The sequence below is a fragment of the Lissotriton helveticus genome, chromosome 9, assembly GCF_964261635.1.
Source record: "Lissotriton helveticus chromosome 9, aLisHel1.1, whole genome shotgun sequence".
Classification (NCBI taxonomy): domain Eukaryota; kingdom Metazoa; phylum Chordata; class Amphibia; order Caudata; family Salamandridae; genus Lissotriton; species Lissotriton helveticus.
The window spans coordinates 971,695,289-971,721,924 of NC_136070.1; the positions used below are offsets into that span (position 1 = coordinate 971,695,289).

A 26,636-nucleotide genomic window follows, 5' to 3' on the forward strand; every position below is an offset into this window, starting at 1 on the left:
CCTTTTGTAGCTTACATATTAAAAAAGAAATATAACTGTTGTTGTATATTTTTGGTTCTGTTTTTCTGACCTGATTCGTTTTTTAATACATTAGCTTTTGCATCTGAATTTATATCTGTTCAGTGCAAACAAATTGTCTTGGAAGGCAAGTGCTAGGCTAAAATGCTAGAGTATAACATAGGAAAACGTCAAATAACGCCCACAGATCATGAAGGCTCACACTAAAACAACGGCATTACTTCTCACATTTACTAATCAGATTTTGCAGAGTCACACCCCAGACAGCACAACTATCTTGTAGACATACATACCGTACAAGCTTAGAACCCCAGAGAGCAGAGCCAGACTTTTGAGTTAAACATCTTACAACATCAAATACCAAACAGCACAGCTATCCCTCATGTTCACTGTTTTTTTAGATCCGACAGCAGAGCTTCCACTCAGGTTTACACATTCTGCAAGATCTGACTCACGATTTGCACGTGGGTTCAATCGAATAGCAGAATGTGATGGATGCAAATACTTGAATGAAACATTAGCATTTTATTTCCTACGAGAACAATTCCATTTTAATATTTTTCAGCCTCTGATATTACAGGCATTGATCAACCATGTGCAAATGTGTACTTTCCCTGCCCAAGCTGCCTGTCGAATTTTACTTTGAAGAGGAAAACAAGGACCTCATTGGAGAGGTCCAGCTCAAGGTCCAGAGGAACAGCCAAATCAGGATCCAAGTCTAGGCATAAACATGCCACTTATAGTGAATTAAGGAGATAGCAAAAAAATGCCTCAGTCACTCTAACAGATATGGGAATATCCAGCTATCCCTAGCGCACAGTGCTATAGGAGCTAAAGCAGCATCTGACCAACATGGACGATATTCAAAACAGTAGTCCTATTCCTCAGGTTTACAGATCTTGCAGGATCAGTCTCTAGACAGTCAAATTATTCCTCATGGTAAAAATTCTTACAAGCGTTGATTGACCCCCAGACATGAGATCTATCATTTGGAGTGACCAGTCTTGAAGAGGTAGACGAAAGAAGTAAAGCTATGCCTCAGCAATACAGATTTGCTGGTTCAGACCCCATTCATGAGTGCTATCTCCGAGCCTTGTACATTTTGGAAGTTCAGACAGGATAGCTACCCTTCAGATTCACAGTTCTCACAGGACCAAAAAAACAAATATTCAATAGATTCCTTAGCTTTAAAGATGTAGCAGATTCAGATCATAGGCAGCAGAACACTCTACCATAAGTAGGTGCAATCTTAACACATCTCTCAAGAAGGCTAGAGCACACCCTTCTCACCATTTCTTGATTATGTACCCTTTCTCTCAGATCAAATTCCATCTTTTTTGTCTTTTTGCAAATATACATGACATTTGTCACAGTAATTTGATTGCTGATGGCTGGAGCATGATTTTGTTCTATAGCTGCATTGAGGCAGCTGATTAATGTAATGTGTTCATTATTGTGAATGTCAATGAAACATCTCACTTTCTTTTATGCAGTGCCCCAGCAAAACCTTTGGCAGCTTTGAGTCTACTAAAAACTTTCCAGATGAGGTCATCCAGTTTGCTCGTAACCACCCACTCATGTACAACCCTGTGGTGTCCTCTAACCACCGCCCCATCTTCCTAAAGACTAACGTCAATTACACCTTCACGCAGATTGTAGTAGATAGAGTGACCGCCGCGGATGGGCAGTACGACGTCCTCTTCATAGGCACTGGTAAGAAGGGTGTAGGCCGCAGACACCCTGAAGGATGTTCATTAATTTGATGTTATAATTTGTCACATCTCTGGTCTCATCATTCACCTCTTCACTTGTTCTGTCTTTAGCAATTTGTTTCAACATTCCCAGCATCACTGTGTCCAGGCCCTATATAATTAAACTCATCATTCCCGACATTGTCATTAACATGACCTCACATTACTGGGAACACAATTCCTCCACCACTTGGCCCTCAATACCAACATATTTCGTCTCAACATTTCCTGCATCTGTGATCACTTAACACACCTGAATGTATATCCATTCTTCATCTTGTTGATTGCATATACCCCACATCACTGGTTCCACCGTCCCAAATGTCACTGGTCTAGCATTCCCCAAAAATCTGTCTCACTGTTTCCCACATTGCCAACATCATGCCCTACATCATATCTCTTTCTACCCCATAATTATGATTTTGCCGTGTCCACAACGCTTGTCCCATCATTCCCTACATCTCTTTTCTCATTATTCTTCACACACACCAAGTAGACAGTTTGGCTTACTCATGGAATGCTAGTGCCAAGACGCCTCGGCATTTGTGCGCTTTACAAGACTTTTACTTACTTACCTACCTAATATTTCCCTTAATCACTGGTCACATTTCTCGCAATACTGGTTTCACTATTCCTCTGCTAGCTTTTTGTTTTAACCACCAATGCTGGTCTAATCACTCCTTACGTCGCTCTGCCAATATTATTCCGCTAGGTCACTATTATTACACATTTCACATTGCTATCATTCCTCACATTACAGGTCCTGTTATGACTTCATACATTGCAATAGTGTCTCTCTCCTTACCAATATGATTAACATCATATTCTTCACAAATGTCGCACTCATCCATACCCCAGTGACAATATGCACTTCAGTAGGGTTCACTCACCTCCCCCCCACCCCTCCATCTGTAATATCAAGATTTTCAGTGTTGTCTTGCTCCATCTCCACTTCACTGATTTTGTATTCTTCAGTGGCATCTCATTGCATCCTGACAACACAGATGTCAATGGTGTCTCACTCCATTACCACATTACTCATTGGCAGCCTCACACATTAAACCTCACTCATTTGGAAGTTCCTATCCTCTTAAACTCAGTGGATCCGGCATTGGTCAGCACAGTACATGTCTCCTACACCTCAGTAAAAACCCACCCTTTACTATCTGACCAAGTGATTGTTGTGAAGCTCTGATGCCTTTTTAACATAATTCTGCCCTAATTCCCAAAGTGCCCCTACCCATACTGCAATGCGCGTATTTTTAGTATTCTATTTTTCGTTCTATTTTTCTCTAACACAGACATTGGGACAGTGCTCAAGGTGATATCGGTGCCCAAAGAAAGCTGGCAGAACATGGAGGAGCTTCTTCTGGAGGAGCTGCAGGTCTTAAAGGTGAGTTATCCACCATACGACTGTGGAGGATGATGCAACATATCTCTCCAGATAAATTAAGTTACTCATAAAGCCATTCCTGTTGGACTCTTTCGGGCACCGTGTGAACTTCTGCAAGGACTACTGCTGTCGACGTCCGCCCCTCCTGAATATTTGCAAACACAATCTCTTCAGTCACTCATGTACTAATCGCACCAAACCTAGCTGTGCAGCACGACACTGGTTCTTAAACTGTGATCCCGAGACCCCAGAGGAAAATTAAATAATATTAACAGTAAAATAAGCTGTATGTAAATGAAGAAGCAAAATGTACAATGAACATTTGAAAATGTTCAGTAATGTGAAAGAATCTGAAATTGGAGGCTACAAATTAAGTCAATATCCTCAAATTGGTTTGTGGGAGCAGTGCAAGTGCAAACACAATGGTTGATGAGTGGCATCAATTGAATTTAGTAAAGCTCCAACCTTAAATTTTGAAATGTTTTCTGTTTGTTAGTGAATTAAGTAAAATATTTAAGGGCATAAGTATGAAAGTTTGGTTTAGCGATTCTCAAATAGCGAAATTTAGAGAATCGCTATTTGAGAATCGCAAAACGAGATGTATGGAGGATTTGCAAAAAGATTTGCGAAACCTACATATTTCTTAATTGTGAATCAAAAAGTGCGATTTTCAATTATGGAAACACTCCCCATTCATTCCTACGGACCTAGAGACCCAGACCCAGAGGAAGGAATGGGAAGACATTCTCAATTTGCGATTAGCAATTAGAGAATCGCAAATTGAGAATGTAATTTTAAGGTTGCAAGGGTGTCAAAAGGCGACCCTGTTGCACCCCTGAAATAAGCATGGGTGCACATGTGGCACACATACATGCTCTAAGGGCATGCATGTGCGCCAAATTGCACTTTTTCTGTGCTTCTTACATTTGATTTAAGGAATCGCAATTTGCGATTCCTTAAATGCAATTGCAAAGTAGGGAATCACAAATTTTGCGATTCCTTATTTTGCGAGGCAGTTTTTCATTAATACATACCACTAAGCCCAATTGTGATCACAAACACCAACATTCTGCGAATTTCAGCGTTTGTGATCGCAATTTTGAATGATACATATGGCCCTTAATCATTTGTGTGATGAATGTTTGTTTCTGTATATTTTGTGTACTGTTATTTGGTTCAGATCATCAAAAATGCTTTGGCCTGGGTCCCCAGCTACCAGTAATGATTCAGTGGGGGCCCCTTGGTTCCAGTAATGATTAAGTCAAAAGGTTAAGAACCACTAAAGAACGCAATTAATGTTACTGATATCAGGAAACTGATCTAGCAGGTAAGACCATTTAATTTCGGGTAGCAGGTCACAATAGGAATTCCTTTTGTTTTGAAAAACTCTGTGCAGTCCCAGTTTCTTGGAAGGGAACTATTCTGATATCCTTATTTATAAAAATGGTTTGACAAACTACTATATAGGTGCTCCGACTAACTCTCAGGGAAAGTATTTTATTAGCTTCTTTTTGAATCATTTAAATAATTGGGCAGGATCGCATTAGGTGTTGCATGAAAGTTTGTTCAAATCTATAAAACGCCCGTATTTTGAAATACGTGTGAAATATGGTTATAATCAAGAAGGGACCCTCTAAACGTGGTGTGCAATCAGGATTGGGGTTAAGAAAAGTGCTTGCGTCGCTCCTGTTTTACCTGTATATTGTGCACTTGTTTCATTTTCTGCCTCAGCTGAGTCAGAACCATTGTGTAACCCTCTGCCTCAGAAGAGACACATGACCAAATTGAGTGAACTGTTTTTTTGTTTGCTCAGGGGACTATATATCATATGACAAGTAAATATCCTTCTTTTTAGCATCTTTTATCCTTGTCGCTTCTCTAAAGTAAGGATCCTGTGCTTACACCCACCATTATGTAGCATCGAATTGTTATAAGAATGGGTAGGAATTAATGATTTATCCAGTCATTTATGTTGTTATTTTGTGATTTGTATGATATACGTTGTTCAAAAAGACAATGAAGTAAAAAAGATAATGAAGTAAAGAAATTATATAAGAAAAATTGTCTCAGTTGGATTTAGAGGTGGTATGTAAAAAAGATTCTTTTATTAATCGTTGGGACTTTGTACCGAGAAGTAGGTACTAATTCAAGTTTTACCTACTGAAAGTGTATTATTGATTCCTCCACCTCACCAGCAAATTTCCTGGTACACCCACCACTAGGACACTCTAATGACAGACAGTGACTGAATCTGCCCGTTGCACTGAAAATTGAAGGACAGATGTTCCATTTCTTTTTTTCTTTCTTCAGGACTCGTCTTCCATCACCAACTTGCAGCTGTCTTCAAAGCGAGTAAGTATCTTCCTGATTGGTCAAGTAGAGGGAAGTGCATGATGGAATACTACTCTGACAGAGTGAGGATAAATCTTCAACATCCACCATGCTATTCATTTTATGATGTACCACCTGAGACTTTTTCTACGTGTGAACTATTGATGCTTCAAGTGAACGAATGAAGCGACTCGGGCCAGGACAAATTGCATTGCCTGTAGGGAGCCAATACCCTTGTCCAGGTACTCCTGAACCCGAAGTCAATAACATGATGTGTTAGTCTAGTTTTCTCTGTTGTGGTTTTCTAAGTGAACCTCAAAGCTCGGTGCTGTCCTACAGGGATTCTTGAGGCCAGATAGGAATCTTGATTTGGTGGGTTAGTTTACAACCCACTTTGAAAATTCTTTTTCTTTTTAGGAAAATGTGTAGTTTGGGGCAATACACATTTTCTTTTCCACAGGATATCTTTATAGGTAGATATGAGGACTATGAAATCTTCTTTTGGTGAGTTGGTGGGGAGATAAATGATTGCATACAACTCATGCAACTTTGCATACAATATTGTGCCTCCTTTCGTAGCCTTGTCCCTGGTGATAAAGAGTAGAGCCCCCACCAAAATACCACTTCTAAAATACATTAAAGCCTTTCCATATTCGCTCCATGTCCACAGTTGAGTAAAAAAGCAATATTTTGCATGTATACATTGACTCCAGGCTTATTGAAGGTTAATTGAGTTCAGCAGCTTATTTTTAGAACATTTGGGAAACTGAGATGCTTTACTAACCCTTTGCAGAAAAGTTCAAGTAGCCAGTGCTACTTTGAGGTTTACTGTGTGGATGCATTACACGGCTACTTCAGGCTGTAGTTAATGAATGTGTTAAGACTGCTGGTAGTAGTCATTTGCCTTTACTTTTTTCCCACAGCAACAACTGTACATTGGATCCAAGACATCAATTGCACAGATACCCCTGCACCGGTGCAGTGTCTATGGCAGAGCCTGTGCCGAATGCTGCTTAGCAAGAGATCCCTACTGCGCTTGGGATGGCAACACCTGCACCCGTTATCTTCCCAACACTAAAAGGTTTGTGTCAGTGGAAGTTATTATTTAAAGGGACACTGTTCCAGCCTGTGAGCTTGTATGGCAGGATGGGAAACTTAAAGGCAGCTCAAATTAATGAACTGGTACCTTGACTAACAATCTCAACTTTTCTATGCATGTAACAGAATATACATTAAACAGGCAGTGACACCTTTGGTATTTACCTTTAAAAACAACCCACCTATGCAGAACAGTTGGTTGCGTGTCTATGGGCAAGCCAATCTCTATATGTCAACTGACAGAGAAGACTGAAGAATGTAGCAAATCCTGGAAAGCATCAGTTCCTAAAGCCAGTTGACAACTTGTCTGTCTGTTATCCACCACAATGCAAATCAAGGACTGGGAAATTGCCATTCCTCATGCCACTGAGCCTTTGTTCTCTACTAACTAAGCCAGGGCAGAGAAATTCTTCAGGGAAAAGGGGAACAGGAACAGCAACCAGTTACTGGTAGCACTGGTCAGCAAGTCAGAGACATGAATGATAAAAATGAAAGAACCACCATTACAATATGTGATATCTATTTATGGCTGATATGTCTACAGAAGGAAAACCACATACTAGATTCTCTCAGGAGCTCTTGTTACCGTCTAGTTAGACCATTTACTTTGCAGCTTTCTGGAAATCAACAGAATAAGGACTCGCGAGACACACATGAACTTAGTATGAGCACAGGGCAGAACATCTGAAAGAGAAATTAAACTTAGCCTATAGGTATAATGACTCCAGCTTTTAAGAAGGGAGAAATCTCCAGACTTTTAGGTATAATCAGATATTGGAGGAGGACATCAGAGCTTAGAGGTCTGAGAACAGGCCACTGACCTTCCGAGTCTGAAACAGCTGCCAATTTAGGATGTATCTGGCCAAGGAATTTGAGGTTCTTGTAGTGAAAATCAAATCACTAGTCAGAGTTTACTGGTTCTGTGCTGGAGGAGGGAGGGGTTCAAAGAGTCCTGTGACTGCATTGAGTCAGAACAACAAGGCATTGTCACACAAGTGCAGGTAAGGCATGTAGCTGTTGAGCATGCTTTCCCCAGTGGTGCTAGAACAGCATACTCCATCTCAGCTGTGTGTTCAGTAAAATATTCTGTACTGCTCAGCCCCAACCACGATGAGTTGTTCCACACAGTTGAAATAACCTCATAGTATCAGCTGGCTTCAATACAAGTATGTCTCTCTCCACCACTCCTGTAATTTTGGGTGTGCTAAAATCCTAATATCCAAAATATGTAAAGAAGAATAGGTGGGGTGGCAGCCCGCCATGCCTAAAATGACTCTCACCGTTCGCTCTCTTCAGGGCCTTTTTGCAAAGCTTCCCGGAGTCATACTCACCATAGAGGTTCAGATGAGGGAACCAATCCCTAGATAGCTCTGTGCATGTCCTGATGGAACTGGAAGAACCAGCAAATTTCAGAAATGAGAAAACATGGAGCCACACTGCCTGCTCACGGGCAAAGGCTCTTGGATACCTTGCCATTTAGAAAATATGTTTTCTCTCTCAGGGCTGATATCTTCAGCCTTACATTAAGAGGCCTCTACAATCTTTCTTAAGGGACCTGCATAATTCCACCCTAGTGGAAGGATGCACAGGTTATCCCTTTGCTCGCAAAAACCCCCGGTGGATCCCAGTTCCCTCAATATTTTCCTGCCTATCTTTCTTTTGCCCTTACCAACTAAAGTTTTAGTGAAAGCAGTAAATAAATAGCTTTCACGTTTTTGGGAAATCAGTGGCCTCTTTGAGATTGCTCAGTTCAGCTTCTGGGAGACATGCAGTACAGACGCTGCCTTACTCTCTGTCAAGGATGATCTTCGGATGCTGTTTGGTACAGAAACTGTGCAACCTTTGTTCTATTGGGTCTTTCGGCCATATTCAATACAGTCTTTTATACCACTCTGATTCTGAGTCGTTTCAACGTAGACATCCATAAGAAGCCAGTTAAATGGCTCTCTGCTCCTGCATGCAGTATGTAAGGGCCCTTCATCAGGCCCTATATTATTCAGCAGTTGTGCTAAGCTTTTGTTCCCTATTGTTCAGTTCTTTGGTATGAACGTTATGTCCTACGCAGTCCAACCATTAATGTAGATTTTCATTTCATTTTTAAAATACTCGTCAGCTGGTTTTCCTATTGGTAGTCCCAAGAACTGGACCTCTTCCATTGGAGTATGTAAAAAATATATCTCAGCTTCTTCCTTAACCATCACCTCCTCTTTTCTAAACAAATCGATCAGGAATCGGCCACCTTTTTTGTCTGCTCAAAATGCCTAGGAATGTTCCCCCTCTGCTAACAAAAGCATCCTGTAGCATAGTTGTCAATGCCCTAATCTCTTCAAGGCATCTCTTTGTTTGTACCATTTGGTGCTCCTGAATATTTAATCTGTCCGCCAGCTCTAGGTGGTGCAAAATTCAACAGCCAAATTAGTTCTAAATCTCCCCATCTGCTTCCATCACTAATGAGCTTAAAAACCTTCACTGGTTACCCTTCAGAAAATGAACCACCTTCAAATCCTTATGCCTAGTCCATAAAGTGATTCATAAAAATGGGCCCATGTATTTACAAGCTACTTTTTGCACCTACATTCCTAGGTGCACTTTCTGGTCGGCTTTTAGAGATCTATTGTCTATTACTTTAGAGTACGGTTAGTTACTCAAACCATTCTTATCTTGATACATTTTTTCACCCGCTATGTGCAAATTGTATTGGTCACCCCTGCCCACACTACCTTGTAGAATTATTGACTTTCCGAGACGTACTAGATTGGTCATACCCCTGTTTTCTTGAACACCTGAATCATAAGTCTTTGTAAATGCTCTCCACAGGCTAGCTACACTTTTTGCAAGCTATATGAAGGTGCTGCTGTTCTGTGAATACCAATGGCTGCTAAGTGGCCGCATTGGCAGATATAACACCAACACAAAATGTTTAGCCCCAGACTGCAAAGTGCTGTTGCTGTAGAAGCAACAACTGGGTGAATGTATCACACAGTTCATTGGGCTATTTGGCAGCACGTAATATTGGCATTAGCGTGGAATACGTGGAACGTTTTGTACCATACTTTCACCGCACACAAAGAGATATTTATCAGCACACCATGAAAGACTAATGCTTGAGATGTTTTCAATTGACAATTATAAACACTGACTTGAGGCAATATTAGTTCATAGTTAAAAACATGCTTGTAACCCCTGCATCTCTGTGGCCAATCAAATAAGAATGTGACAAATAAAAGGAATAAAAATGTTTTAATGACATCAAAATGGCAACAGACTATTGTTGATAATTATTCATTGTTGTTGTCTTCAACACCCAAGCCACACTGTGTTGAGCCCTTCAGTTAATAATCAAAAATGTTAAATTCTGTACCACACTTTTATTTTGGTGATATTTTAGTGTAGCATCTCTTCCTGTGGGCTTCAGTCACAAAACATTTTCAGTAAGTAGTTGTGTCTTACGCTTTGCTTAGATGTCATTTATTCCAGCAGTAAGACACTCTTACTCAAGAAAAAAATTGGCTTGTCTCCCTGCTCCAAATGCGGAATACATGACAGTGGTAGCCGATTCACAGAACTAACTTAAGACAAAATCCTAAACTTACTATCATTTTGGTATTCACAGAAGGCACTTACTCGTCTCGGTATTATCAGAAGTTAGGAGTCCTAAAATGCCTTCTGTGAATACCGAAAGTCTTAGAGTTAGGATTTTTATCAATTTAGTAGCAGTAAAGTTAGGACTCCTAACTTTAGGACTCCTAAATGCCTTCTGTGAATACCGAAAGTCTTAAAATTAGGATTTTTCTCAATTTAGTAGTAGTATAGTTAGGACTCCTAACTATAGGACTCCTAACTGCCTTCTGTGAATACCGAAAGTCTTAAAATTAGGATTTTTCTCAACTTTACTACTAATAAACTGAGAAAAATCCTAATTTTAAGACTTTCGGTATTCACAGAAGGCATTTAGGAGTCCTAAAGTTAGGACTCCTAACTTCTGTGAATACCGAAATGAGTAAGTGTCTTCTGTGAATACCAAAATGAGTAAGTGCCTTATGTGAATACGAAAATGGTAGTAAGTTTGGGATTTTGTCTTAGTTCTGTGAATCAGGCCCTCTGTGTTTATCAGTGTTTATCTGTTTAAATAGATAAGCTAACATCCCATTTTGCTGATTAAGAGTTAAAATTAGAAACAGGGAAACTGTATTTTCTCTCCCTGCTCTTGGATAGTCATACTTTAAATAGATGATCATATGAACCTGAAATGTGGCCTGTAGGCTGCAGTGTGCAGTATACTGTACTGTGGTAATTACATGTACAACTCAACGTAGTGTGAGCAATGAGGAAACTGTATGTAGAATTAAGCATGGCGTCTACACTCTGTTTTGGCAGGAGGTTTCGGCGGCAGGATGTACGGAATGGAGACCCGAACACACTGTGCTCTGGAGGTGAGTACTTGATATGCATAATGGTAATTTGCAAGTGCCTTTTGGAACATTCTAGAACACCTATTGCTCATGATTGTTAGTGACGCAGGACTAGGTAAAGCAAAATGTTTTTTCTCTACCCTTGATGGCTCCTTTACTTCTCTCCAAATCATCTGAGAAATTTAGTCTGGGAATGAATTACATGTGCAAGAAGGAGCGAACTTAATTTTCATGCTTTGCAAATTAGGATCGCACAAGAAATTGTGGTTTAGGACAGTCACAAACATTTATGAAATATATTTGGTACAAGAGATAAGTACTGTCATCAGTATTACAAACATCTATCTAGAACAGTGCTTCCCAAACTTTTTAGAACCACAATGCACTTTTTAGAACGACCCACAGTTTGGGAAACACTGATTTAAATCGGTCTGCCTGTCTATCTATCCGTCTATCTGTCTCTCTGTCTATCTATCTGTCTAGCTATCTATCACTTTGCCTACTAGATAAGCTGCATGCCTACTGATCTCTCTGCCTGCATGCCTGTTCTTCTGTATACATATGTAGATATGCATCATTAGGCTGGCATTATTCTACTAATATATTGTTCTATCCATCTTTGTCAGTCTATCTTTTTAAAACTTTGTGGCTTGTCCAAGGTTCCAAACATAGCTGCAGAATTCATAGAGAACAAAACACATTTCTGAAGAGTCTGCTATACACTGGTTAAGAAAAGCCAAAGTTCGCGACTGTCAAAAATTGCTTACAAGACAAGATCACGGTTGTAATCCTAATTAGGGAGGTGCTATTTCTCACTCACTAATATATAATTATATGAATGGATTTGTTATTTTGTATTTTGGCATTGACCCATAATGATTGTTGCTCCATGCAGATCACCACCGTATCAGTGTGCAGGAAAAAAAGCTGTATGGTGTAGAGGGGAGCAGCGCCTTTCTGGAGTGTCTACCCAAATCCCTACAAGCTCAGGTGACGTGGACTCATCAAAAGACGCGAGACAGCATTAGGAAGGAGGTAAGAGGCTTTTTTCTTCTTTTCACTTTATTGGAACCCAAAGAAATGGTAGTAGGGCTGCTTAAATTACTTTAGCAGCAATTAACACAATGTAATGTAATTTCCTCTACCGCTGGACATTTAATATTTCTATTAAATAGCATTTAGATCAATTAATTGATTTTGCCTCTTTCCCATGTTGTGTGATACCTAGTGTGACATATATACCCATGTTGTTTAATTCCATAGCCACATGGCCAATTTATGTCCAAATTCTGAAAACTGACCTGAAAAACCACTAAAGTTTAAGTTTAGAAAGGCAAATCAGAAGTCACAACAGGTGTCTATCCAATACCATGGGTATCACAAAGAAAGTTCTACCAAATACCAGTGGTTATCAGGAATGATGGTATATTTATAAAGAAAGTGGTTATCATACAGGGTTTCTAGAGTCTCCTGTTTTCTGTGTTTATTTTTTGAGAATTAAAATGGCTAATTTCCAGTGTTTTCACAAACATCAGTGTTTATCACAGTTTTTTTTTTTTTTAATTTAAAAACATTTGTTAAGCGCGCATACACCTAGCGCTTTCTTGGCGCTGGGGGACGTTTAGAACCTGGGTGGGGGCTGTTGGACAACTTTAAGCTGAGAAGGCTTGCAGAAAAAGATAAGATTTTAGGGCCTTACGAAAGTCGGGGTAAGACAGAATGGATCTGAGGGTGAAGGGGAGAGAATTCCAAAAAATAGGACCAAGGACAGCAAATTCCCCCCCCCCCCCCATCCTCTTCTTCCTAAAACGAGGGACTGAGAGAAGGAACTGGGTGGAAGAACGGAGCTCCCTTGCCGGAATGTAGTTTGAGATTGCCGAGTTTATAAAGGCTGGAGCAGTTCCAGCTCGGGCCTGAAACGCGGTGCAATTATAACAAGAGTTCCCTCATGACCTATATACTTTGAAATATTCACATAGTTTGCTTATTACATATTCTACAGACACAACAATAATATCATAACCACTGAAAATTATTTCTTTAATCTTTTATTCCTGATTTCTTTACTAATTCATTTTTCATTCTTTGAGTTCATATTTGTTTGCCTTTTATATGCATTTCTTACAGAGTCTTTTTTTGTCTTTTTTTAATATATATATATATATAGATGTACACAGGAGCATATACCAATAATTACAAAAAAATGTTATATTACAAAAAATAGCCCCTAGGCTATAAAAACACAACAGTAAAATCTACTCATACCACATCATGCATTCTCACTATTTACAATCACACCATACCAATGCAGTATCTAAATAACTCATGGTATCAAAGGGCAAGAAGAATCTTTTTTTGCCTATTGAAAGGCCACCAAGTTGGTAAAGATAGCTTTCACGCCAGGTCGACGCGCGTTTCGGTGGGTTATGCACCACCTTCCTCAGGACCTATATAGATACAAGCATTTCTCACACAACCAAAGCCAGGGGATTTTTCCTCTATATTACATGTGTCCACTAATATTCCCACGACTTAACCTATGGTACTAGAGTTATGCAGAGGCACGAGTTTCGCCAACAGGGAATTCTTTTTCCTGCTCAAAATAGAGGTGCGTCAGGAAATCATTTGTAGGTTGTTATAATGAGTCGTAGTCTATCTTCTCATTGCTGGTAATGTAGTGGGTGACACTCTTCTTAATACTTTAAGAGACGCTTTAATCAAATTATTTTAATGAGTCATAGTCACTCCTTATGTCCAACAATATTGATGTTTCTTAAATGTCACTGCAACAACCTTCTAAATTAGAAATATTCCTCGTGTAGACATCTCGCGAAACCGTGTTTCTCCGAGGCAAGGCTGAAACGCGGTGCAGCCAAGTTTAAAGAGGGCCCGCTCCCTAATGGCAGCCAATGTAAGTTCTTCAATACAGGGGTGGCATGATGTAGTTTAGGGAGACCATAGATGAGACGGGCCGCTTGGTTCTGAACCAATTGTAGGCGTCTAAGGGCGTAGGCCGGAGCGCCAATATACAGGATATTAACATAGTCCAGCCATGATAATACCATTGCCATCATGATGAGCTTGAGAGCAGAGGGAGAAAAGAATCTGGACATTTTTCGGATAGTGCGGAGAGTGAAAAAGCAAGAAGATACCACCATACTAATCTGGGAGTGCAAGGTAAGATTTTGATTTAACGTGATCCCAAGTGTTTTAGCTGAGTAGGAAGGTGAAGGGGGGGGACCAAGTGAAGGGGGCCAGAACGTGGGGGTCCAGGGACTGGATGTACCACCCGTCAAAATCAACTCAGTTTTGTCTGGGTTGAGTTTAAGGTGGTTGAAGTTCATCCAGTCCCTGATAAAAATCATAATTGATTGGAAATTGTGAATAGATTCAGAAGAGTGGGAAAGATTAAAGATCAACTGGAGGTCATCTGCATAATTAAAGACAGTGACCTCCAGTTCCTGTAAAGCAGAGATAAGGGGGAAAATATAAAGGTTGAATAAAAGGGGAGAAAGGGAGGAACCTTGAGGGACACCACACTGCACCTTACGTGGGGGAGCAGAAAACCCCTCTAGATGAACAGCCTGGGTGCGGTCCCTCAGGAAGGAGGTAAGCCAGGCCAAAGGAGGGCCGCCAATGCCCGCTGCCCTGACACGAGTGAGAAGAATGGAGTGGTCAACCGTGTCAAAGGCAGCGGACAAGTCCAGGAGGACCAAAGCCTGGGGGCGGCCCATGTCCATCCCCTCCCTGAGGCTATCCAAGACTGAAGCCACGACCCTCTCGGTAGAATGGCGAGGTCGAAATCCAGCCTGACAGGGGGCCAAGTAACCACTGTCCTCCACAAAACAGCTGAGGACAGAGGAGATGTGACATTCTAGGATTTTGCCCAGGTACGGGAGAAGGGAAATGGGGTGGTAATTAGCGAGGGAAGAGGGGTCGGCACCAGGTTTTTGTAATAGGGGAATAATTATAGCTGTTTTGTGAAGATCAGGGACAGTGCCGTTCCTGAGGGAGTCATTAAGGAATGTCAAGGGAGGGGTAGGACAGGCTAGGAAAATTTCTTTCAGGACGGGAGCTGGGCAAACATCGGAGGGGGAGCCTGATTTGACACGGGCCGCCAGAGAAGATAGCGTTTCACTAGTCAGTGGTGGTATATGTTCTAGGTGAAACCTATTAGGGGAGGGTTCGGGAGCAGGAGGGGAAGGGGGAGGAGGGGGTATGTTGGCCTTGATAGCTGCAATTTTCTCAACGAAAAAATTGTTTAAGGAGTCACAGAGGGCTTGTGAAGGGGAAGGTTTATCTGACAGTTCTATCTGACAAAGCCAGCTCATGGACAGTAGAGAAGATTTCTCTAGGCTGATTTTCAGCTGAGAGTATTTTGTCAGAATAATAATTAGTCTTGGCTAGGAGAATTGCGCTTTTATATGCATTAAGCATGGACGAATAGTGGGTTTTTAATATTGGGCAGTAAGTACGCCTCCATGCGCGTTCTGCCTGACGGGCGGCTAACTTCTTTCCCTTGAGTTCGTCAGTGAACCATTTGTTGGCATTATGAACACGTTTCACTGCAATACGTTTCAAGGGAGCCACTTGACTGCATGACCTGGATAGCCAGACATTGATGGCGGCTGCCTGAGAAGAGGAAGAAAGTTCCTCAAGAGCCGGGTAGGAATCTTGGAGGGAAAGGCAGAGGGCAGGGATATCAACCTTATTCCAGTTGCGACCCCAGACATTCCTAGGGAGGGTAGGGCGTTTGGACCGGGGGAAGTCTAAGGAGAATGAGATCCAGAAGTGGTCTGACCAAAGACAGGGTGTGATGGAAGGGGGAGAGACCGGGACATTCAGTGGCCAAATTTGGTCTAAGATGTGGCCCTTAATGTGAGTAGGGGCAGACACATGTGGAGTAAAATTTAAACTGTGAAGAAGGTCTGTGAAGTCTCTAGATGTGGCATCTTCCGCAGGGTCAGATGGCCAGAAGTTAAAATCGCCAAGAACTAGCACAGAAGAGTTGTTAACCGCTAGTGTGGCAAGTAGTTCCTGAAACTCTGTCACAAAAAAGGGAGTATGGTGAGGTGGGCGGAAGACAAGGGCACAAGTGATAGGAGTCTGAAAAGAAGCAGATCGCATCACAAAACACTCAGCTCCCTTAATGATCGGAGAGGAGAGGGTTTGAAAGTGGAGGTCCGACCGGACGATCAGAGCGACACCTCCTCCTGCCTTGCCCAGCGGACGATCAGCCCGCAAGGCATAGTAAGAAGAGGGTAGTGGTGCAAGGATATTGGGGAGGGAATCTGGGCAGAACCAGGTTTCTGTCAAGAATAAAAGATCAGGCTTGTAGGAGTCCAAGAACACGAAAAGTTCAAGGTGGTGTTTCACTGCTGATCGAGTATTCAGAAGAAAAGCCGAGATGGTGGACACTGGCCTCGAGAGCTGACAAGGTTCTGGTGGAGGGGAGTGCCGGGGTGAAGGAAGAGGTGAAATAGGCACAGGAGGCACTGTTTATACACATCAGTATCACAAACGTTTTCCATAGACAATTATTTTAATGTTTAAAAAGTAGATTCACCACTGGAACAACTCTAACCTTAGCTGATGTACACTGCAGTTATTAATTGAATATTTTTTATGAGGTATATCTTTGCTGTAGCATTTGTTTTTATAACATACCTCCGTGAGTTAATACTTTTCATCTACTCCTGCCTGGCTCCCTAGCATAGGCCCGCAGGCCTGCCGGGATGCCAAGCCTAGTAGGCATGGCCCCCAAAGGGTTGAGGAGCAAAGTACTAGATTTCCCCCACCTCTATCATAACAGGTAGACCTGCTGGTGCACCAACCCCATTAGGCATGGCCACCCCAACCCCATACAAAATGGAAAGGTTGCCAGGGTGCCAAGCTCAGCAGCCTTTGTTCCCCATCCCCACATAAAACTGAAGGCCTGGCAGGGCGCCAAACCTCGAATGCATGGTCACCACACACAAAAAAACAGAAGGCCTACCTGGGCACCAAGCCCATCAGATATGGCCCCTGTGGAGGTGAGCTTTCTCCTAGCTCCATCGTAGCAAAAAGGCCTGCCGGGGCACCAATGCTGGCAGGCAAGGCAATCCACACCTGCACAAAATGAAAGGTCTGACAAGGCACCAAGTTGGCAGGCATAGCCCCTATGAGGATGGAGATCAAAGCACCAATTTGCCCTCACCCCCTATAACAGTAATGCCAACTGGAGCCCTAAGCCCGATAGGAACGTCCACCCCACACAAAATGGGAGACCAACAGGGGCTCCAAGCCTCTTACACATGGAATTAGTCAAGCCCCTCCCTCATGTAGCCTAACTCACCAGGCCGCCTACTTCTGTGGGAGGAGGTGGTGAACCAACCAACAACCCACCTCTCTCCCTAGTAACTGCGCAGCCCCTTCCATAATACTGCCACTGACTATGATGGTCCGTCACAGTACACACATGCAGGTAAATCTTGGAATCTTGTACCTAAATTGCGAAGTTTTATTTCAGCATATAATTGTCAGGCATGTTTTGTTTAAACAAGAAAGCATAAGGATCTCCTACCCATACAATACAGATTCACCTCCCTGTCACTGTGCTGGCCAGGAGACATATAATAATTCACTGGTTACAGACACCTAGCCACTTATTTAAGCTATGGAAACGGTTGATTGTATAAGAGTTTCATAGGTGTGATGGTAAAAACTGATGGTAAAATAGCAGAAGATCTGCATGATGACTAGTGCTTTATTAGATGAAGAAGATAGCTTGTGCCTGCATAGTGGAAGACTATAAATAGTTTTTAGTTGACTCTTCAATAGATATGAAAATCAGATGATATCAGATATGTATGAAGGTTTAATTGTTCATAATCGGATACATCATTTGGATCTGAGTTTCCGACTGATACTGCAACAAAATGGCACTGCTTTCTTTTCTGCTATGGTTTGTAAATTCTGTAGTGTTTTATTTACAAATAATAAAAATCATTAAAAAGAAAGATCTCCTAATTATTGTTCATCACAAAAGAATGTCTACTTACTTAAGAAGTTGTCACACAAGAAAGCCTACTAAACACAGCAGCTACCACAATGGGTCACCTACCAAACACATAGGTTACCAAAAAGAAACTGCAACTATACACAGTGGGCCTTACAAACAAACTCCTACCAATGCAATGGTGATCACAAAACGACTCCTAGCAAACACAGCCTTAAACAATGGGAACTTTAGCAAACATACAGGTTATAAAAAGAAACTGCTACTGAACACAGCAGTTATCTTTAAGAAGCACCTGTCGAGCACTGTACGGACGATTCACAAAGGTATATTTACACGGGGGTACATCTACATATGTAAATGTAGTCTTACAATTTGTAGTAAATTTACTACTTTTGGCTATTCACATTTCAGAGTGTAAATTTACTACAAAGTGTACGCCTACAAGTTTCCACCTTCGTAAACATGATGTGGAGCCACATTTACAAGTCCAAGGCAGTAAGTGGCTCCTCCTTGGAGACATTTGTAAGTAGCCTTTTTAGGGCAAGGAATATCACCTTTGTGTATCAATGAGGAGCCATGATATAGCATTTTGAGAACCCCACTCTTTGTAACTCATAGTTTGGGAAGCCAGCACACAAAGCCTTTGGTTAGTCTAGTGTTGGATTACCCAGCTGATTTACAGCTTCTTTATGCCAATGTTTGGGTATATAGGGAAGGGCATGTTGCATTTGATATACACATCAGAGGTCATGTAGCTAAAAAGAGCAAGGAACACCGACCTCCGAGAAAGTGGGTTCAGCAGATGTCAGATTCCAATAAGGAATATCTCTATTTTGTACCGTCTTGTCCCTTCCACCTGGCTGCTGAATTGTGGGTTTGGGGTGTCATGAAAGCCCCCTCCAGAAGTCAAAGACACATATTAAATGTACTTGTCGGGAGGCGGGTGGTTGTTTGGGATGAAATGGTAGATAAATGGTCTATACAAGTTTTCAAACAGTATTAAGGAAAAAGATTGATTTACAAAAGTAATGTCTGCATTATGTCTTCTAATTTTTTCTATGTCTTCCTCAGTTAAACTCATTCATTACCTCTCAGAGCACAGGGGCCTTTGTTACACTAAATATCTATCTTCTCTAATTTAGTTGTGTAAGACTTATCCATATTGGGATGGGTTGGGATGCTTGGGATTAAGAAAATAAAATATGAGTGAGTTTACTTTTCTTGCAATCCTTGTATTCTTAGGTTCATCTAGATGAGAGAGTTGTGAAGACTGAACGGGGAATCCTTCTTCGCAGCATCCTGCGCAAAGATGGGGGCATCTACCAGTGCCATGCTACTGAGCATGGCTTTACACAAAGCCTCATGCGCATAACCCTGGAGGTTATTGGAGCCCAACAAGCCGACTCATTTTCTCAGGAAGAAGGTCCCACAGGTGGCCATTCTTCACCGGGTTCCCGCAAAGTGTGGTACCAAGATTTCCTCCAGCTGGTTGACCATCCCACCCTCAACACAGTGGACCAAGTGTGTGAACAACTGTGGAGTCGAAAGAGCCATCCACCCAAAAAGAAGCCTTTGCCACCTCCAGCACTTCCACCTCTTAATGTACGGGCCAAAGCCCACAAGTGGAAGCACCTAGAGGAGAAGCGAAAAGCCAGGAACCGACGGACTCATGAAACATCAAGAGCTGACCGAGGGCCTCGAAGTGCAACCACCTGGTGACAAGCACTTCATCTCTGCCCCTGGGACCTTTTCAGTCAGGTTTCCATTGATGAAAAACTCTGTGTTGACAAAATACACATAACTCTGAACACAAGTGTATGCCAAAACCTGCCTGGAGGAATGTGGCACCAGATGAGCTTCCCCCTTAAAAACACTAACAGCTATTTAATAATAATGTTTACACATGTAGTTCGTAGGGGAGAGTCACTTTAGTGATAGCAAAGCACCCCTCTTACCAGGATGCAAACAAGTAAAATTAAGACAGGCACAAAAAAATACAGAGGACTATCGCATAGCCTCCTCATGGCCAGTTGGATGCTCTGCCGAACTTCCAGAATCTCTGGACACCAAGCAACCAAAGATGGAGACCAAGTATGGGATAGTAGCAGGTCTTGGTGTTGGACTTGGGCGCCAACAGGTTATGGTGGTCCTCTATCACCCTGCTTGCTCAACCTGTGTGCCAGCACGAAAGACATGTTTTGTGGGGGAGAAACATTGTGGTAAAGTCAGATGGCCAAGTGTTGATATCAAGCCTTAGGTGATGGCAAGTTGTTTGGTCACAATTGTGGTGGTCCTTTTCTCTCGCCCTGCCTCCACACTCCACAGGGACATTTTAGTTTTATTTCTGATGCTCATGTTGGGTTTTATTTGAGTTTTACTTTTACAAAAGGTGTTGACTGTTCAGCTCTGCCTTGGGCACCATGGTTGTCATATATCCAGACCAGGTAATTCCGTGAGGAATGCATCAATCCCATCCTGAGCTGAAGACTGAATTTTTACTGAGTAACAAATTATGTATTTAATGTGTGTTGTTGTAGTTATATGAACATCATAGGTGGAAGTCTGACAAGTGTATTGAATGTCCTCTGATTTCATCAGCATGGCTGTAATCATCACAGATGCATTTCAATCACCCTTATTCCCCTTAATTGAGGCACGTGCTCAGTTTAAACTTTAGTGGCTCAAACAAGTGTTTCACTCTGGGAATGAACACACATGTTAAGCCTGAAGGTTGGAGAGTGGAGTCATAGGCAGCATTTCTCTCTATACCTGTGGAAATCGCTACCGTTTTTTTAATCAGATGTGCTAGGTTTATCCAAAATCTTCCAGCTACAAATCCATTTTATCATTGCCTACTGATGGAACATTTACCAAATCACCCTGATGTTCCCTCCAGTCTTAAGGTATGGTTGTCAAATGGTCACTAGTATTTGGCAAAAAACAGCACACATAGAATAGCAAAAGTAAAACCAAAACCTTCTGGGGTTGTTATGTTATGTGTATTTGTAAAACACACTATCATCCTCGTTATGTCACGCTTGGACTATTGTAATAGCATTTATCTGAATGCCCAAAATCAACATGTCAATAGGCTTCAGATAGCTAAGAATGCAGCCGCTAGGCTATTGACAGGCATACCGAAATTTGTTTTGGTAAAAAGAGAGTTAATTCGGCTACATTGGCTCCCGGTAAAGCAAAGGGTTTGTTTTAAGGCCTTGTGCATAGTATTTAAGGCTCTCAATGGTATTGGCCTTGACCATTTGAGGCAAAGGTTCAAATGGTATGCCCCCGCCAGGACCCTGCGGTCTAAAGGAGCAAAAAATTTCTACATCTACGTCATTAGTAAAAACCAGTTGGGGAGGCAGGAGTTTCATCACCTGCACGTCCAAGGCATGGAACAAGCTACCGTTTTATCTGAGAAATGCCGTAGACCTTGTTTCCTTCAGAAAGGGTCTGAAAACCTGGCTCTTTACTCATTGAATCCCTCCGACTATCGCTTAAGCAGAGTTCAGCGCCAGGACACCCTAGGGTAATTGCGTGCTTTTATAAATGTAATTAACATAACATAACATTACAATATATGTCAATTTTACAATGATGATCCACTTGACATAAAAAAAAGTTAAAAGCATTTCATTTGAACTAAATACATTTTCTGTCAAGCTCTGTGCATTCTGACACTAATGTGGTGGTACTAGTTTTGTTTGCTGAGGTTGAGGAGGGTTGTCAGCCTGGTGTATGTTTGAGGAAGTTTTTGTGGAATATTTGTGTTTGGACTATTGACATCTCAAGGGGAGTTCCTATTTTACTGTTTAAAATGGTGCTCCATCCCCGTGGTCTGTGGGACCCCTCTCTCTCTACTTTTATTGATTTCATTCAGTGAGCAACTTCATTATACAAGTGGTGTACTGGTTTCTTGTGTTTGTGGAGGGGGTCTTGTCAGAGAGAGAGTGAGGGAGAGTATGAGTTGTGTAAATAGGCGAGGATGTTGATGTGTGCACAGATGACGTTGGCCATAGGGATCATGTATGTGTTGAAGAGGGTGGGCCTGATTGAAGAGCCCAGAGGCACTCCGCAGACGCGTTTTCAGGCTTCTGAGGAGTAAGGTGCCAGGCCGACAGCTTAGGTTCTATCTGTTAAGAAGCAGATCCTGTGAAAAGGGGATCCTTGGAAGCAAGACTGTGTCAAATGCTGCAGAGAGGTCAGGATAATGAGGATTCCTGTGTGTTACACACAATTTAGCTACCCGAGTAGTCTAATCAGTTACATTACGTTTCAGTTTCCCTGGAAGCAATACCTGATAGGCGTGCTGGGTATATCGAAAATGTAAAGGGCTGTCCTCACACACCACCAGGGGCCATCCTTCATCATAGTATGGCCCTCGCTCTCTAAAAACAAGGTTTGATAGAGAGTGGGCCTACACCTGAAGACAGGGCGGCACATCTAATTTTTAGTGGGGGGCCTGCATGAGTAGTGAGTTTAAAAACCAATGTAGTGTCCCAGATTACATGTATTCATAGGACACATTACTAAATAAAATGAAAAATGTGGGCATTAGGGGAACTATTACCCCATCACCGATGTTACCGTCATTGAAATGTTTCCGTCTATGGCTGTACTGAGTTTGCGGCTTTCTTCAGGACAAACAAACGGGCTCCTAATGAGGCAATGTTCTAAGGATTGCCTAGTTAGGGTGACCTATGTCTACCTCTAGCCTACCTCTAGCCTAATGCTTGGTAGATACCCCAATATAGGGTCTTCACTACCCCATGGAAGAGGATTTTAGGGACCCCTGTAGTCACACTTGCTTCAAGGTGCATCCCTCGCCGTACACCCACATCCCGAAGGCCTCTAGTTCCCTCCACTGGATACAAAAACGGAAGTTATGTGTTGACGATTCCTGTCTGTTCTCTGTTAAGCATCATGAGAATGTTGTCTGTTGGGGGATTTCTCTACTGCGGGGCATCGAGGAGTGGGTGGGTGGTCGGTGAGGCCTTGGTTGATTAATTTCCCTAAGCTGGTGGCTGGATATGGTAGGAGAGAGATAGCTCGGTAGTTGGAGAGCATGTCTGGATCAGCCAATGTTTTCTTGATCCAGAAGCATGACAGTGGTATGTTTCCAGTTGTCCAGAAAAGTGGCTGAGTTGAAGGAGGCATTTCAGATGGGTGTTAGTGCTTCGCTGATCGGTAGCCCCAAGATACCCCTGGGTATACGTGCACTTTAAAAATGTATTAACATAACATAGAAGTCCTTTGGTGAAGGAGTGGTGGGGGTCAAGGGTCAGATGGATGGTCTTCATGATAGCAGCAGTTTCGATGATGGTGTCACTAGAACATAAGGTCAGGGTTTGTTCTTCAGTTGTGATGGGAAGATGAGTTGTGATGGTCGCAGGGACCAGTCGAGGGTCGACGTTTTTGTATATGGAGGTGATATTGTTGCAGAAGAGTTCTGAGAGGTTGTTGCAAAAGTCTAGTGAGAGGGTGTGGATGCAGTTTAATGAATTGGAACTAGCTAAAGGAAACAGAGTCTGAAAATAGAGGACAACTAGGTAAAGTATGTTTGCATGAGGTGTTGTAGTAGTTCACATGCTGTGTAGACTCCTGCCAGCTAGTGTTGGACATACAGAGGTATTTTTCATTGCTTTAGAACCAAAACAGGGGCCAGAGGCACAGGACTCCAAACAGAAAAAGTTGAGATGTAGCCAAAAGAAATGCAGAGACCTAGAAATGAGAAGAAAATCAAAGTAATAACTATGACAATTCACCATGCACCTGAAAAAGAACATGAAGAACAGGGAAATTGAACGTAGAACAAGATTACCAAACCAGGGCCACAAGAGACAGAAGGTATGGTTAAGAGTATTCGGAGGAGGTGAGAGAAAATAACTATGAACCGTGGAATTGAGGTTCTAAATAGAAAGGAGAAGCTGAAATAAGAATAATAGAAAGAAGACAAAATAGGAAAGCCAGGGACAGTAACACCAGGAGCAGGACTAAAAGCATGAAGCGGGCAGAAGAGCCAGGAAGATGATGCATGCCAAACAGACCCATGTAACTGAAAAGAGACACAGCAACCATAAGAACAGGACTTAGGCTGGCCACAAATCACACTTGCACCCGAATCAACGTTTAACTTACCAAGAAGGAGGAGATAAAAAAAGCTAATCGAATAAAGAGGCGAACTAGGAAAAAAAGCGACAAAATGGTGCCATCTGCATTGGCGACCCGGGAGTGACCTTCATGTTGGTTACAATTCCTTAAGGACTGACATAACGTTTCATCCTTTACAGCTCATTAAATGAGTACCATTGTTAGGAAATATCTGCCACCAATTATTAAAGCACATGAACACAACTCATTGTGGTGACCCTCTATGTAATGATTGAAAATATAATGTAAATGATAACACGAGAAGTGCAGGACACTGTTAGGGGATATATGTATAAGACAGGAAGTGAGTGGACAGGGACTGGAAGAGCTAACGAATTCTATAATAGGATAAAAATAAAAACATGTGCCCTGGTCAGTGCCGCTCAAAAGATCAAGGCAACAGATAGACAACCAGAAGACAGGATGGCCACCAACAAAGCAAACATGGAGAGAAATAAAGTCAATAAACATGTAGGAGAAATAAACTAAAACTAATGCTGGCCCAACCCATTATGCAATGTAGCCAACTGTCTCGAGCACCAGGACAGAAAATACTTTACAGGAAGCAGAATTCCTTTGAGCTAGGAATGGGTGAAGAAACAAACAGAATAGCGATGAATGTCTAACAAAGGAAGGTTAACTAGAAATATGATCAACATGCAGCACAGGACTCCACTAAAATTCAGATGAATCATGAATGAAGTCACCACAGAGAGGGAAAGAGACAGGATGTTATCATACATCGAGACAACATCTTTCTAGAGAGGATTACAGCGGGCACCCATAAAAGAACACCTCAAAAAAGACTGAGGGCAAAATAATCAAGAAACAAACTGGAGGTCAAGAAGAAGAAGGGAGAATATCAACAATGTGTGTAACTTGTAAAGGTGACCTGAAAAATGGGCTGTAGTATGGGCCGTGTGACATTCCGGAGGAGTAAAGGGGGTTACGCTGGTAATTTGTGATGTATTTTATCTCTGTTTAAAGAAAATTCTTGTCACAGTGTCACATAAGCATCTAAAAATGAATGTGGTCTTGAATCACATCACCTGCCATCTCGACATTGTGACTAGGCCACAACATTTTGCCAGACAACCCAAGCCTGACCGCGTAATATTAGTACCAACCATACATCATTTTTTCAGCTCAAAATGCATCTCCCATATATTATCAATCTTAACCATTTGGGCACAAACAAGAAATATCTGCTTTAGGGATTTATGGTGTATGTGTGTACATTCATCAAATTTCTATTTTGGGTGGCCTTATTACCTGCAGGCATATTTTGATGAAGTTGAATGCAATTCCGGTATAAGTGGGGTGAATTTCACATTATCATTGACATCAAAACATTCGGCAGCGAGCCTGCGGCGACCTTCGGTAGATAGACATGGGGGTGTGACTTAACTCAGTGGAGGGCGCATTGTAGATTCCTCTTTTCTTTTTCTTAATCTTTTCATCAGTTAAGGTACTGGATGGTGGTGGGTGTTCAATCTTTAATGTGCATTTCCTGGTTAGAGGATTACCAAAAAGCATATCATTTCGGTGGACATCAATGTGCCCATCTTTTCTTGAAATGTATGTGCAAGTCAGAGAGATACTACCAAACTAGAGGAAAAAATTGACTTGTGTAGAGTCTATATGCTGAGTGATTCATCCCATCCTCTGGGACAGTTAAAATGATATTAGCAAGAGTTCGCCTTTTTCCCAGAATGTTCCTGTTTGTCTATTGGGAGATTAACAGTTCACTCTAAATTGAAGTGTGTATTTCCAGTGGTGCTATGACACATAAAGAGAGTAAGAAGTCATTGTTGAAGTCATCCATAAGATCAATATTTCTGCACCCACAAACCCACCCCAAAAAAAGCCGAAAGGGGATGTGAGTACAACACATACAAGACACTAGATACACAAAAACTCATATTTCTAGCAGTAGAATATTTGTTAGGTTTAATTTTGTGTGTGTTTGTATATATGGCTTTTGACGTAGAAGGAGAGACGGAAGTGAAATAGGGCAGGCCAAAGAGATGAACGTTGGACATGGAATGTGATGTCATTACAGACAAGGTCAAAGTTCAAATTATGTACAGAGGTACGATCATTTTTGAGAAAATAATGTGAGGATTAATATGTAAAAAATAACCTTAAAAGACAAATTGTATTAAGTTAACATAATAAATGCAGTTGATTATATTTCTTTGTTCCTACTTTCTTAGAATAAGAAAGAAATACATTACTTTTTTGCTGGTGTATGGGGTTCAGCAGTGAATGGCCAAGAAGCTGGATGCATAGCACCAACCAGCACAGGGAGCCTGGTCCAGTCACCAGGTGACAATGAGGTCTGAAACAAAGCAGTGGCTCTCAAAGGAGGCCCATCCAGGTATCCTTTCTTATACAGGGCCTTATCGAAAGTATCACCTCCTAACAGGGCAAGACAAATGCTTCTCATCGTAATGTGTATCTGGTCCAAAACCTCAGCTTCC

At 41.8% G+C, this 26,636-nt stretch overlaps 1 protein-coding gene across 2 annotated transcripts in view; it reads left to right on the top strand.

Annotated features, from left to right (window-relative positions):
* SEMA3B (semaphorin 3B) overlaps nucleotides 1-26,346 on the top strand; it is a 540,590-nt gene extending 514,244 nt beyond the window's left edge. For both annotated transcript variants that reach the window (XM_078661260.1, XM_078661259.1), the window contains exons 12-18: nucleotides 1,512-1,731; nucleotides 3,071-3,162; nucleotides 5,473-5,514; nucleotides 6,417-6,574; nucleotides 10,969-11,024; nucleotides 11,899-12,038; nucleotides 19,246-26,346. In XM_078661260.1, coding sequence (XP_078517386.1) covers nucleotides 1,512-1,731; nucleotides 3,071-3,162; nucleotides 5,473-5,514; nucleotides 6,417-6,574; nucleotides 10,969-11,024; nucleotides 11,899-12,038; nucleotides 19,246-19,722 — 1,185 coding nt within the window. In that variant the 3' untranslated portion in view covers nucleotides 19,723-26,346. The remainder of the gene's footprint in view (nucleotides 1-1,511; nucleotides 1,732-3,070; nucleotides 3,163-5,472; nucleotides 5,515-6,416; nucleotides 6,575-10,968; nucleotides 11,025-11,898; nucleotides 12,039-19,245) is intronic.
* The last annotated feature ends 290 nt before the right edge of the window (nucleotides 26,347-26,636 follow it).